Source organism: Leuresthes tenuis, unplaced genomic scaffold (assembly GCF_036924035.1).
Source record: "Leuresthes tenuis unplaced genomic scaffold, fLeuTen1.0.hap1 SCAF_23, whole genome shotgun sequence".
NCBI classification, from domain to species: Eukaryota; Metazoa; Chordata; class Actinopteri; order Atheriniformes; family Atherinopsidae; genus Leuresthes; species Leuresthes tenuis.
Window position 1 is genome coordinate 9,395,748 of NW_027325377.1, and position 15,199 is coordinate 9,410,946.

The 15,199-nt window shown below is 41.7% G+C and overlaps 1 protein-coding gene across 1 annotated transcript in view; it reads right to left on the minus strand.

The window, feature by feature from the left end:
* Positions 1-15,199, minus strand: part of ttll12 (tubulin tyrosine ligase-like family, member 12) — a 73,119-nt gene that overhangs the window by 26,002 nt on the left and 31,918 nt on the right. The window contains exons 6-7 of the mRNA XM_072377212.1: positions 11,594-11,670; positions 11,107-11,223 (exon numbers count right to left, since the gene is read on the minus strand). Coding sequence (XP_072233313.1) covers positions 11,107-11,223; positions 11,594-11,670 — 194 coding nt within the window. The remainder of the gene's footprint in view (positions 1-11,106; positions 11,224-11,593; positions 11,671-15,199) is intronic.

Here is a 15,199-nt window from a genome sequence, read left to right on the forward strand (position 1 = left end):
GCCCGTCTTTTAACCAACACTAACAGACGTATGCATATCACTCCTGTTCTTAACTCCCTTCATTGGCTTCCTGTCCTTTATAGAATTGATTTTAAACTTTTAATGTTTGTTTTTAAAGCTCTTAACGGCCTCACCCCATCGTATTTATCTGAGCTTTTAACTGTCCGTAATCCTGGTAGAGCTCTGAGGTCAACAAATCAACTTTTGTTGGAAGTGCCCAGGTCAAAATACAAGCACTGGGGTGACCGAGCCTTTCCATTGCTGCCCCCAGGCTCTGGAATATGCTCCCCCCCGAGATGCGTCTTACTTCTGACCTGGACCTCTTTAAATCTAGACTAAAAACATACTTATTTCAGATGGCTTTTAATACCCAGTAGTATGGTGACACTTTTATATTATCTTATTCAATTTTGCTGTATTTTATTGCGTTTACTGTTATTTTATTGTTTTGTACTTATTCTTTTCTTTATTTATTATCTGCTGTAAAGCACTTTGGTACACCGAAATGGATTGTTGTAAAGGGCTGTATAAAGAAATTACATTTACATTTACAAATTGAATTACTCATTAGGATGGTAATATTTACTATTCATATTCTGATTATTACCATTTTCATTAGTTGTATTTTCATTTACATGCATTCATTAGTAATGTTATTATTGCTTAGATTGTTTGTTTATAAAAGTATGGAAGCGAATCTTGACCATAATTCAAATTAAAATGCATTTGCAGAAATGCTTTTTCAATTTAAGAATGTGGCTGCATTATTTGACTCATAAATGAAATTAGTAATCAATCATCCTATTTGCATTTAATTTTCTTCTTCAAGAGTGCTCAATCTTTCACTTAATTAAAATGAAAAAGAAATAGACATTTGAGATTTAATTTTCAAAATATGCCCCAGCAAATAGATACCAAAATTCAATTTGAAATGTCAAATTTGAAAATTAAAATGCATTTGCAGAAATGCTTTTTCATTTTAAGAATGTGGCTGCATTATTGGACTCATAAATAAAATTAGTAATCAATCATTCCATTTGCATTTTTCTTTTTTTTTTCTTTACTGCTTTTTCATTTTCATGGTCTGCCCGCAAAGTCCTGCCCATGATTCGAAATGAAAAAGCATTCTGAGCGGCGCAGCAGAGTGACGTCAGCTCTTCTTCAGCTCCCTGCTGACCGAGCTACCCATCTTGTTCGGTAGGGGGCGGTGTGCACATCTGCATTGCGTTACATCTTTAGAGGACGCATCACAGATCATGGCGCTCCCTCAAATTGTGCAAACACTGAATTAGCTGAGCAGGTAGAATCTAATAATATATCTGAGTCTGATGCCCGTGGCCGAGTAGAACAAGTCAGGGAGCTTGGCTGCATACTCTGCCGTCACAGATTTACACATTAATGAGGTTGCCATAGTAAACCTCTGTTCAGTCCTGGAACGGCTGGATGCTGTGAAGCCTCAAATGGGATGAGGATGACCAACCATCAACATCCGTTCGAGTCCATTGAAAGCTATTTATTAAATGGTTTAAAAATAAAGGAAATAGCGGAGCTGTTCGGCGTAGGCCACCAGACAATCCGTCAGAGGATGCGAAGCAAAGGATTAATGTAACAGACTCCTTATTACTATTATTTGTAAAGGGACCGTGTTCACAACTAATCTTAATTGTTGCCATTTGATGCTTTGTGCCAAAGTTATAACCTGATCATTGTTGATGTGACTGTCACTAAAACTTTTATAACGTAGATCAGCGGCTCCCAAACTAAAGGATCAGCGGCACTCCCTTCTATGTCCCAACCGGGTTGACGCACCCTCAATCCCCCAGACATTAAGAAACAGGGCGGGCGGTTACGTCCGCTGTTCATTCATGGAACGGGGATTTACATCCACTGGGCATCAAGCTGTTTTTTTTCTGCACAAAAAGGCTACGGTCACACTGCAGTTGCAAGTGACCTGAATCCGATTTTTTCACTCATATGTGACCCATATCCGATTTGCTTTTGGCAGTGTGAACAGCACAAGTCGCATTGAATCTGACATTTTCAAATCAGAATCAGGCCACTTTTAAATGTGGTACTGAATCGGATACGTATCTGATTTTTTTTAATGCAACCGCAGTCTGAACAGCCAGGTCGCATTTAATGCGACTTTAACGTCATTCTGACCCGCGCAGCACTGCTCCCGTCGATCGCCCCAGCACTCTGGGGGAAACCCCACCTCTGCCTGAAGCCTTGCAGCACCTCCTAGAGATCGTCTCCCAGGGGTAGTTTAATATAGTCAGGCATGAGGACATGGTGCACAGCTTTGCAGAGGTCATGCACAATAGCGCAAATGGAGGACAGGTCTTTTATTACTTAGATTATTATTAGTGTTGTTGTTCGTGTTGCTCTGCTCAGACTCATGGGAGACTCATGGGAGCTTGTTTCCTGCCGTTTCCATAGCGATAACCAGAGAAATGTATATGATACTTTTTTTTCAGCGTGAGAAATACCATGTATGGCGTGTGAGAACTTGTTGAAATGTGAGACTTGAGAGCCCTGATTTTTAGCATTAAGCCATACAGTCCTGCAGTACCGGGTGCCGTTGCCATACTCGCTTTTGTAAACACCATTTTGGCTTGGTCTATGGTCTATGATCAACTGCGCATGCTGGTCACTTCAGGAACATGAGCTGTTCACACAGCAATCCGTAGACAGGCCACATTTAAAGAGGTATTGTGAACAGCCAAACGAAAAAAAAATCTGATTTGAGCAGTAAATCAGAATTGTGCATTAAGACCTGCAGTGTGAACGTAGCCAAAGTGATTAAAAAAATAATATTTTTTTGTGTTAATTTGTAACTTGTGCTGCTAGAGTGGATTCTCCTTGTATTTTTGACACTTTTAAAAATCTATATGATGAAATGCAATGTAACACAAGAATTGTTTACAAGCGGAAGCAGCACCTGCTACTTTTCAGCAACTTGAAGCTTTTCAAATGTCAACAAAAGCCCAAAAGAAGACTCAAAATCCAAAAACAATTTGAAGAGGAAATGCAGTGGATAAACAAAATGGATGAATTTGTAGCGCTTATGTGCTACAAAGACAATGTGAACAAAGAGACAATAGCAGCAACGTCAAAAGCAAAGGTGGAAGTATCATAGCGCTTCTAAACAACAGATCGTGTAATCCAGGATATGTTACTGTGAAAGAGACATTCTGTGCCTGAGACATTGAACTGCTAGCTGTGAGTATACGAGTTCACCTGTTTTATTCTGGTAGTGGCGCATATATAACCTGGCACCAATGCTGACACCAGCAACTGAGACATCATCAGCTCAGTCATTGCCAGACCAGACTACAAATACAACATCCCAACACATTCACTGTGATTTCTGGAGATGTCAACCAAGTCTCCCAATTAGCTACCATTTCAACCTTTCAATAGTTTGTCGACTGGTCCATTAGAGAAAACAAAAAGTTAAAACTTATTCTATAAAAATGTAAAAAAAAAAAAAAAGCATTCTGTAGATCTTTCCTGCTCACATTAAGAAAATCGGACCACAAACTGGTTCTAGTAATCTCCAACGATACACCCATTGTTAAGTGACAACCTGTCACAGTCCAGTCTTTGAAAAAGTGGTCTCAGGAGGCTGAAAATTACCAGTGGGGATTCTTTGCATCCAAAGACCGGATTACACTCTGTGAGCCACACAGAGATTAAATAAATGCCATGACTGAGTGTGTGACAGGCTACAAAAACTTTTGTGTGGAGAGTATTATACCCACAAGGACAGTGAGGTACTTACAACTAAACTTTGGATCATGAGTGACCAAAAAAAGCTGTTGAACATCAAAAGGAAAGCCTTCACGGAGCGAGATAGTGGGTTAATGAGGACTGTTTAAAACAGCTGAAAAGTAAGATAACAGTAAGCAAGGAGGTGTACAGGGAAAAAAAAAAACTAGAAAGCAAGCTTCAGCAGAATAGCGTCAGAGATGTGTGGTCAAGGATGGAAAACACCACAGACATTAAGGTGAAAGAAGATCAAACTGCAAGCCTAAACCATGGTATGGCCTGGTACGATATGTGGCTCTGTACCCATTTCAACTAGTGGAAATAGAGCCACTTCCAGTTGAGCTCTTCACCACCAACAATAACAACAACAACAAACTCAAACATTCGAGAAAGATGGCGAACGAAGAGCAAGATGAAGCTACGTCTCTCTACATTTCGTATTTGATGAGCATGGTTATTGCTCAAACATGATGCACAACGGCGCTCTTGGTCGCAATGATTATGGAGGACAGACGCCACCGCCAATGGATACACAAGAGTTTAATACGGACCAACAGATTGTTATTGTCTCCTTCGACTTCCGACAACTCCGAGAAAAAATCTCGAGCATACGCAGAATGCAAAGTCCAATTCCCAGTCCAATTCACCGTCTACAAGCACGTTTAGTGTGACTATCAATCGCATTATCTCAGGGTCTTAATCTGTCTGCGAGGAACCCGATCCGGTCCAATTTTTAGTCAAACTGTGTATATATGAACTATATGAAGTCAGTCTTATTGTAATCTAGCCATTAATTAATAATTATAATTAGCCATTAATTAGTAAGTTCCAGGGTTGTGGAAGACATTCTCCCTTTTTCTAGTACCTTAATAAATCTCATGCATCTTCCCTAATTCTGACTACAGACCAGTTACCCTAACATCCCACATCATACAAGTCCTGGAGATACTGTGTTGACTCACCTTGGTAAGCAAGTAAACACCTTTTAGGACTCACAACAGTTTGCCTATTGTCCTGGGGTTGCTGTTGAAGATGCCATTATCTACTTGTTTAAGGAAGCCCCATCTCATCTGGCCAAATCAGGCAGCACATTTTGCAAGACTGAAGGGTTGTGTGTCTGACAAGATGGTCAGCAGCTCAACAAAAAAAACCACATGGGACTGTACTCTCACAGTTTCTCTTCGCTCTGGACACCCTTAGACATCCGGTATGGAGGTGGCTGTAAGTTCAGGAGGAAGTGATACCGGGGAAGCCACATGTTGAAGCGTCCTTGGGCAAGACACTGAACCCCACGTTGCCTACTGTATACTGGACTAAGATGAATGTGATGAATGTGGTATGAAAGTGGTCAGCTCAAAAAGCGCTGTACAAATACAGTCCATTTACAACTCAAGAGCTCATCTCTAGAGATGTTTATGTTTATGTATTTAGCAGACGCTTTTATCCAAAGCGACTTACAAATGAAGATATAACAAGCTATATAAAAAGCTAACAATAAACTACATAGAAGGAAACCACTAGTCTGACTCTGTCAGAGGTGACAGAGTAGAGATAGGGTGCAGGCATAGAAGGAAGTGCAGAAAGATAAAGTGCAGAGATAGAGAGGGTAGGTAAGTACAAGGTAAGTGCTAGGGTAGGAAATGCTCTCTGAAGAGCTGGGTTTTCAAGAGTTTCTTGAAGATAGACAGGGGCGCCCCTGTGTTCAATGAACAGAGGGGTGACGTGTGCTCTTTTAGGCTGATCGAAGAACAGACGCGCCGCCACGTTCTGGACCATCTGTAGAGGTTTCACAGCACAGGCTAGGAGACCAGTTAGGAGAGCATTGCAGTAGTGAAGGCGGGAGATGACCATGGCCTGCACCAGGAGCTGGGTGGCATATTGGGTTAAGTATGGTCTGATCTTTCTTATGTTTAGCAATGCAAAGCGGAATGAATGAGCAACCGAGGTAACCGAAACAGGTCTTTGAAACAGAGGTCTTTGAAGGTTAGTTGGTCATCAATCATGACACCCAAGTTTCAAGCTGCCTTTGATGGAGCAAGAGATAGGGATTCAGTTTGGATGCAGATGCTGTGGCGTATAGTTGGTTTGGCTGGGAAGACAAGCTGTTCAGTTTTTGAGAGGTTAAGTTGGAGGTGATGGGCTTTCATCCATGTTGATATGTCAGAGAGACAGTCAGAGATTCATGCTGAGACCGTGTGGTTGTCAGGTGGGAATGACAGATAGAGCTGGGTATCATCAGAATAACATTGGTATGAGAAGCCATGTGATCGGATGATCTGTCCCAGTGAGGTGGTAGATATGGCAAAGAGAAGAGGTCCCAGTACTGAATCTTGGGGGACCCCTGTGGTGAGGTGGTGCGCTCCAGATGTGTGACCAAGCCAGGATACTTTGAAGGACCGACCAGTGACGTATGATTCAAACCAGGAGTGTGCTCTCCCTGTGATGCCCATGCTAGAGAGTATGGACAAAAGGATACTGTGGTTGACAGTGTCAAATGCAGCCGATAAGTTTAGCGGGATAAGTACAGAGGACTTAGCTGTTGCTCTGGCTTCTTTGAAGGCTTTTGTCACAGCCAACAGAGCCGTTTCGGTGGAGTGTCCACTTTTAAACCCAGATTGGTTTGGATCAAGGAGGTTGTTATGTGAGAGGTAATCAGTGACCTGCTTAAAGACCGTCCTTTCAACGGTGTTAGACAGAAACGGGAGGAGAGAGACCAGCCGACAATTCTCCACATGAGTTGGAGGGAGGGAAGGTTTCTTGAGCAGCGGTGTAACCTTAGCTTGCTTGAATGTGGTAGGAAATGTGCCTGATGTCATTGAAGCATTAATCACGTGTGTGACTGCTGCAGTTACAGTAGGAGCAATGGATTGGAAAAGATTAGTGAGAACGGGGTCCAGCGGGCATGTAGTAGGACGGCTACATGTGAGAAGTTCAGACACACTGCTCTGAGCGAGAGGGTTGAATGAGGAAAATGATGCAGTAGGACTTCTGCATGCAGATTTTGTGGTACATGGTTCGATAAACTGTTTGCTTATTGCTGCCATTTTGTCAGTAAAAAATGAGGCAAAGGTGTCTTCTGTTAGATTGGTAGCAGGTGGCGGAGGCGGAGGATTAAGTCGAGTTTTGAAGGTGGAAAAAAGTTTCCGGGTGTCAGTAGTACTATGAATCTTGTTAATGTAGAAAGACTTTTTTGCATCAGTAACACTGGATGTGAATGATGACAGTAGCGCCTTGAGTTTAGCTAGATTTGCAGGATCTTTTGACTTGTGCCATTTCCTTTCGGCAGCTCTGAGATTGGTGTGCAATGCTCGGAGAGTATCATTAAGCCAGGGGTGAGACTGGGAGGATCGAGCGGGTTTGGTGGATAGAGGACACAGACTATTCAGAGATAAGCTCAGTGTAGAGCAAAGGGACTCTGTGGCATCATTAACCTCAAGGGAGGAGAATGTGCTGGAGGTTGGAAGAGCGGAGGCAACAACGGAGAAGCGGGTGGGCGACAGGTTGCGGAGAAAGGAACCCATAGGGGTAGAGACAGATGGTCTTCTCTGGAGACTCACTCTGAACTGAATGAAACAGTGGTCAGAAAAATGCAGAGGTGTGACAGACTCTGTGGTACACTTTCTTGTGAAAATGAGATCTAGCTCTTTACCAGCTTTATGAGTCGGAGGACTACTGAGCAGTTGTAGCTCAAACGAGTGCATTAGTGTCAGAAAATCTGAAGAGTTAGGACTGTCAAGGTGGATATTCATGTCACCAAGGACAATTATGGGACAGTCATGCTCCGGGATAGAAGAGAGTAAGGTGTCTAGTTCATCTGGAAAGTCACAGAGTTGTCCTGATGGGCGATATACGACAACCGTATAAATTTTGACCGGTGTAGTTACCAAGATGGCATGGTATTCAAAGGTATTGTATTTAGCATTAGGTAGGAGTTGGTTGTATTTCCATTTGTTGGAAATGAGCATGCCTGTTCCACCACCTCTCCCAGATGTGCGAGAGGTGTGGAAGAATGAGTGGTTGGTTGAAAGTGCAGCCGGGGTAGCTTTGTTTTCAGGCTTAATCCAGGTTTCAGTGAGAGCAAGGATGTCAAGAGATACTGAGATGACTATGCAGTTGTTGGATGTATCAGTGATGGACAAGAGGCTGAGTAACGGGAACTAGTCACTCACTGTGTGGCATGGTGTGGGAACAATCACCTTATCTTGAACACTGATTTTAGGAGGACCAGGGGTAAGGCAAGGCTGTCTCCATCCAAGGTGAAGAATTGAAGGTGGTTGAGGAATACATATACCTGGGAATCTAAATGGAAAGCAGGCCGGACTTGAAATAAAACATAAAGAACTTGTACTAAAGAACTGTACTTCTTGAGGAAACTAAGGTTGTTCAATGTCCGCACCAAAATGTTGCATATTTTCTACAAGTCTGTGGTGGATAGGGCAATATGTTTTGCAGCCATTTGTTGGGCCAGCAGCATCAGAGCAAATGACTCAAAAAAGTGAACTAACTGATAAGGAAGACTGACTCTTCACTTGAGACTGCTCTGGAGCCCTGAACCTGATTGTCAAAAGACAAATGCTGCACAAGATATTCAACATGAAAAGCAGCACTGCCCAACCTATTCACAACATTGTGTTAAGTGTGATCGAGGTGAGAATTCTTCAGCTCCACTGTAACAGAGAGAAATGCAGGAGGTTTTTCCTGCCAGCAGCAGTACTCTTCATAATAAAAGCTTATGATGATTGCTTTAAAAAGTACTGTAACATTATGATATTCCTTTGGAAAAAATCATTTTTTTAATTAATTCAATTTATTTAATCTATATTGCTGGTAGCTATTGCCACTGCTGTTGCTATCAGTATACATATCTAATGAATTTTGTGATTCCACATAAAAGCAGATACACATTTTTAGAATTATTAAGATTAGCTGTGTAATGTAGTATATGTTACGAATATAGGATATAATTGTGACAGAGTGCCTGTCCCAAAAATTTCAGGTTTCAAGGACCGCCTTCATTCATCATTGTAATACTGCCAAAATTAAGTAGAAAAACTTGTGGATGCATTCAATACTTCAATATTGGACTACTGTAATTCTTTATTATTGGTCTGTCTGAAAATAAATATCTCAAAAAGCATGCAGCTGATCCAAAATGCTGAGGCCAGAGTTTTGATGAGAATGAGCAAGAAAAATCATATTTCTCCAATTCTGGCTTCTCTTCATTGGCTGGCTCTGTGTTAAATGCAGGATAGAATTTAAAACAGTTCTCCTCACATATAAAGCTCCTGTTGATCAAGCTCTGTACCTTAAATATGTCATAGTTCGATATTTTCCCAACGGTACTTCACTCTCAGACTGCAGATTTTACTTGTGGTTTCTACAAGCAGAATGGGAGAGTAGACTTTAGTTATTGGGTTGCTCTCTTATTGAGCCATCTGCTCTAGTTAGTGATAGCTCAGGTGACAATGAAACATCCCTTAGTTAATCCAGGGGATCTCCCATTATGCACTAACACCTCTTCTCATACTACTCTCACAGTCTGTACTCTCCATATATGTATAACATTTTATTTTTCCCATTAACTTGTGGTTCTCTTTTTCAGCAGGTAGCAATGGCCTGGTGATATGGTGCTTTTGACCCCTCTTTCCTGTCCTCTCAACCCCAACCAGTTAAGGCCGCCCTTACTCAGCCTGGTCCTGCAAGAAGCCTCTTGTTAAAGAGGGAGTTTCCCTCCCCTTTAGATTTTAATTCATTTGAATTTATTGGATTATAATTGGATTCCATTTAATCTGATTATAAATGGCTTGAACGGGACTGTATCTTTAAAGTGCTATGATATTATATTTGTTTCGATTTGGCACTTTATAAAAAAAGTCCTATCCTAGCACTTACCTTGTACTTCCCTACCCCCTCTATCTTTGCACTTTATCTTTCTGCACTTCCTTCTATGCCAAATTATTTCAATGTGTTGTTGATCATGCTTCTATGCTACCACAGAGCTACTTTTTCCATAATTCAAGTAGTCAGAAAAATCTCATCACTTTTTATTTAGAAAGTGCTTAAGATCATTTCTAAAATGGCATGCACAAAATGCTCTTTTTTCACTTCTTGAGATTTTTTAAAAAGAAAATCTTTTTAAACATTTTTCTATGTTCAATTGAATGTTGTGCTGCTGACATTATTTCTGCTCAAAACTTTGGCACTTCTGTAAAACTGTTATGATATATAACCATGGCGACAGGAAAGTTGTCTGCATGTGCGAGCGGCTGACTGAGCTTTCCAACAACTCAAGTAATGCCAGGAATAAGACTGCAAATCCAGATGAGTGAAAGAAGAGTTGTAACGGATGCAGAGCAGGAACAAAATGGATAAAAAGAAGGAGGAAGTTTAAACCATTTCATCCCTTCATCAATGGCAGATAAAATGCAAAGGAAGATACAGCAGAAATATCAGGAAGGTAATAATATTTTCCACCCAACGGTGGCTGCAGGAACCACTCTAAAACCTCTCGACTCACCTTTAAGATTATATGGGCAGAAAAAGACTGCAGACATAGAGGGAACAGTGAAGGAGAAGAAAAAACAGTTATTTTTAACATGGTGAGGACAGATGGTGTCATCCTGGACATGTCACTGAAAAAGAGCACTCCAGATGTTGAACTGTTGGCTGCGAGTTCCCGTTCATGTTGTCGACTGAAATAGTTCACCTGTGTTACTTGTATATTCTGTGTGAGTATTTATAAGCCAAATTGCCAAAGTACAAAGACAACACCCAAATCCATTCATGGCGATTTCAGAAGAACTCTACCATACCTCTCTCTGTGCCACACCTCAACTTTCTAAATGTTTAACAGATTATTTATTTTTTTAAATTTAATTTTCTCATTCAACTAATTACAATAGCATATCTAAAACAATAACTTAGACTGCAGCAATATAATTGCCCTTCCAGGATTAATAAAGTATTATTGAAATTAATTATTGTATTGAATTGAAATGAGTTGAACTGAACTGCCTTGAAACATAGTTTTACTCCTTCACCTGGGCTTTAGTTTTTGCTGTAAAGTTCAGATACAGCCATTTCTGTGAAGTCACTTTGTGAAGGGAACTTATACATTATACAAGGCATTAAGGAATCTTAGTTGGCAAACCCAGGGGTTCTCTTGCACCACGTAAGGCCTTAGATTAGAGGGCAAAATTTTCATATTAAATATAATTATTACTGTTACTAGTTACGTCATAAAATAAAAAATGTGACCAGATCTCCTCTAAGCAGCAGAAATGTACACAGTTACACTAAATAAAAAGAAAAACTCCCAAAAACGCGGTTTCAAACCTGTAGTCTTTGATGTGGTTATAACTCCAAATGATATCAGCCTCCTCCTTGTCTTCTGTCAGCTGAAAACGTGGATGTGTCAGATTATTTGTTACTTGTGACATTTCTGAGAAGACTCTGAAAAGAAAAACATAAGAAAAATTCTAAAATCTTCAGACAACACTGAAAATAATTTAAATATATCATTGTATAAACCCAAAACACTTGATTGTCTCCCATGGCAAATTGGTCTCAAGGGAGGGGTCAGATTAAGAGCAAAGACCTCGAACCAACAATTAAAGTCACCTCGCCCAGAAAAGCGAAACCAGGACACCCAGGCCTGGGGGGACAGCTTGCCGACAAGCACCTGATGGCCGAGCCTTGGCCTCTGGGGCGCAGCCCAAAGAAGGGTCAGGTAGCCACCTCTACATGGGCCCGCCACAAACAGGGAGGAGAATATATATATATATATATATCTCTAGCAATAATATACAGAGGTTATACTTACTTGAAAATTTTATCCTTTGCAAAAATGTAGGGTTGGATTTCCAAAGGAAGCTCTTCCTTGTTCTCACATGCAATAATCTGAAAATATTGAGATAGAGAACAGCACATTATTGATTGAGAAATTGAAACGTGCTCACACATAGACAAACATACATGTATATACACATATATCAGAATACTTTACTGATCCCCAGGGGGAAATGTCTTTTGTTACCGCTGCCTCCATTTAAAGAGCATGAAAAGGAATAATAATAATATAACTAATTAAGCATATAAAAGACAAATATATATATATTTAGCAAATATAAATAAAAAGTAAGTAATGCTCTTATGTAAATATTTAGTTATTTCACATATCCACCATAGAAGGTGTCAAATTTTAAGGAAGGAGTTGTGGAGTCCAATTGGAAGTCATTCCTTCCTGTGGTGCTCTGTGGTGCGTTTTCAGTCTTAAACTAAATGTGCTCCTGTGTTTAACCAATGTGTCATGGAGTGGGTGGGAGACATCGTCCAAGATGTCGTGCAGCTTCGACAGCATCCTCCTCTCTGACACTGCCATCAGAGAGTCTAGCTCCACTCCCACCACATCACTGGCCTTGCGGATCAGTTTGTTGAGTCTGTTGGCATCCGCTACCCTCAGCCTGCTGCCCCAGCATGCAACAGCAAAGAGGATTGCACTAGCCACCACAGACTCATAAAAGATCCTGCGCATAGTCCGGCAGATGTTGAAGGACCTCAGTGTTCTTTGTCCAGTCCAGTTTATTGTCAGTGTGTACTCCCAGATATTTGTAGTCCTGTACAATGTCCACATTGTTCCTCTGGCTGGAGACAGTGGTCACTGGTGCCTTGATCCTCCTCAGTTCCACAACCGGTTCCTTCGTCTTTGCCTCGTTGAGCTGCAGATTCTTCTGCTTACACCATGTGACAAAGTTGTCCACAACAGACATCCAACTATGGCAGAGTGATGCAAGCACATGTACTGTGGTCTGCCAGTCAAGTATTTCACAATCCAGGACATGAGGGGAGCATCTACCTGCATCGCAGTGAGCTTGTCACCCAGGAGAGCTGGACAGATGGTGTTCAATGCACTGGAGAAGTCAAAGAACATGACCCTCACAATACTCGCTGGCTTATCCAGGTGAGCATATATCTGGTTGAGCGGGTAAGATGAGAAGTATAAACTACGCTTTAGTCTCCCTGACTTTCACCTTTGAGGGTAACACTTTCACCTTTAGTTACCCTCAAATTGTTCTCATCTCCTCCTGGTTACCAGCTTTGAAGGCCCTTTTCTTGTCGTTGAGGATGGCTTTGATGTCCTTTGTCAGCCCACAACTTGTTGTTTGGGTTACAATAAACAGTCCTGGTTGGGAAAGTGGAGTCCACACAGGAGATGTAGTCTGTTATGCACTCTGTAAGCCCATCCTCTCTGTGCGGCTCACAGAATGCCTGCCAGTCTGTCACCTCAAAGCAGCCCTATAGTGTCTCATGACTCTCCTCTGACCATCTCCTCACTGCCTTTGTGGTCACAGGCTGACTCTTCACCAGAGGAAGATAACAGGGGCTGAGGAGCACCAGGTTGTGGTCTGACCTACCCAGAGGGGGGAATAGGGAGCAGCTGTATGCCTTATTAACATTAGCATACAATAAGTCCAGTGTTCTCTGGTAAGACAGTCCACAAACTCAGTGAGGTTACATGACACTGTAAAGAATCGGATTAAAGGCTAAATTACAATAGGACAGTTATTACTGTGGAGAACAGGGACATTGGTCCAGAGATTGTCCAAAGAAAAAACAAGATAATTACAAAGGAGGAAGAGGAGACAGAGGAAGGTATAACTCCTAACTAGACATCAAAAACCTCTGACTCCTCTAATCCTACAGATGAGATGGTTGTTGATGTCCACGCAGCTTGGGACGTTTTGAATGCACTCAAAGAGAAACCCTATGTAGTGTTAAAAATAAATGGTAAACCTACCGAGTTTCTATGTGACAGTGGTGCATGCAAAACAGTTCTTAAAACACATGTCCCAGGTTTAAAACAGTCTCAAAATAGCATTTGGGTTAAATCAGCAGATGGACAAACACACAAAGAATATTCTTTTTAAAGCTTTGACTGTTGCAGATGAAGAAGCTAAACTCACTATTTCAGCCTCTGTAGTGATTTCACCAAAATGCCCTGTTAACCTGTTGGGAAGAGACTTGATGACCCGGCTGGGCATCGCCATCGTCCCAATTAAAAACGGAATGAAAGCTTGCAGAGTCAGAGATGTTGACGTTTATGCATCCTGCACAGATGACAACAGTGTGTATTGTTCGTATGATTTGAGCCCAAAGTTTGATCCTCACCTTCCTAGCAGAATGCTACGAGAAGCACGTGAACAACTACTAAATCCAGAGACAGAAATGACGCATAGTCAATTACATGTAACCATGAATGTTTTGACTGATCCCCATGACACATACGTCAAAGAATTTGCCAAAATGTCTCCTGTTGTAGTGGGATTGCTTCACATGTACACTGACCGAAGGTCATTTGCTGCTGTGACTGTACTCCTCCCTGTGGATCGAGCATCCGGCTACAAGTTATCAGCTACCCCTCATATCTCTCTGTTCAGGCCTGAGAACATAACTTGGACAGATGCTGGCCTGAGAACAAAAATGGCAACAGTTGCAAATGATTATGAGAGCAGTGATGAAAACTGGAATTACAGTCCCAGCTGTGACATGTGGAGACAACCTTTCGGTGGTGCAGCAACGTGCGAAGCACAAGTGCACCCCCTCCCATGACAAACTGACGTTTTTCTAACTGCCAAAGAAGAAGCTGAATTGGCAGAGATCCCAGAAAAACTGTGGTCAAAGGGTCCTTCTGATGTTGGACTTTTAACATCCATACCTCCAGTACAAATTAAACCTCGATCAGACTGGAGGCCCAGAGTAAAACAATACCCTCTGAAACATGAGGCAGTGAAGGGCATCTCACCAGTGGTAACAGACCTTAACAAAGGGGAAATAATCAGACCATGCCCAGATTCCCCATGTAATACACCAATCTTTCCAGTGCAAAAAGCAAATGGTAAAGACTGGCGTATGATTCAAGATCTACGTGCTGTAAATGAAGCAGTTGAAACAAGAGCTCCAAATGTACCTGATCCACACACATTGTTGAACTCTCTAAAGCCTGATAAAAAGTTCTTTACTGTAGTTGACCTCAGTAACGCCTTTTTCTCAGTCCCAATTCACCCAGACTCTCAGTTCTGGTTTGCATTCACATATGAGGGTCAAGGATACACCTACACCAGATTGCCACAAGGGTTTGCTGACAGCCCCACCGTCTTTACCCAAGCAATAATGGCCCGTTTGGCAGATTTTCACATGCCCGAGCGAAGCCAGTTGCTTGTGTATGTGGATGACATTTTGGTGGCATCAGAAACAGAGGAAGCATGCAGAGAAGACTCTCTTGCTCTGTTGCAGCACCTCTACAAAACTGGAAACAAAGTATCAAAAGATAAGCTCCAGTGGGTGAGAAAAGAGGTGAACTATTTGGGCCACACACTGTCAGCCGCAGGCAGACAGATACAAACAGCTAGAAAACAAACTATAGCTGACG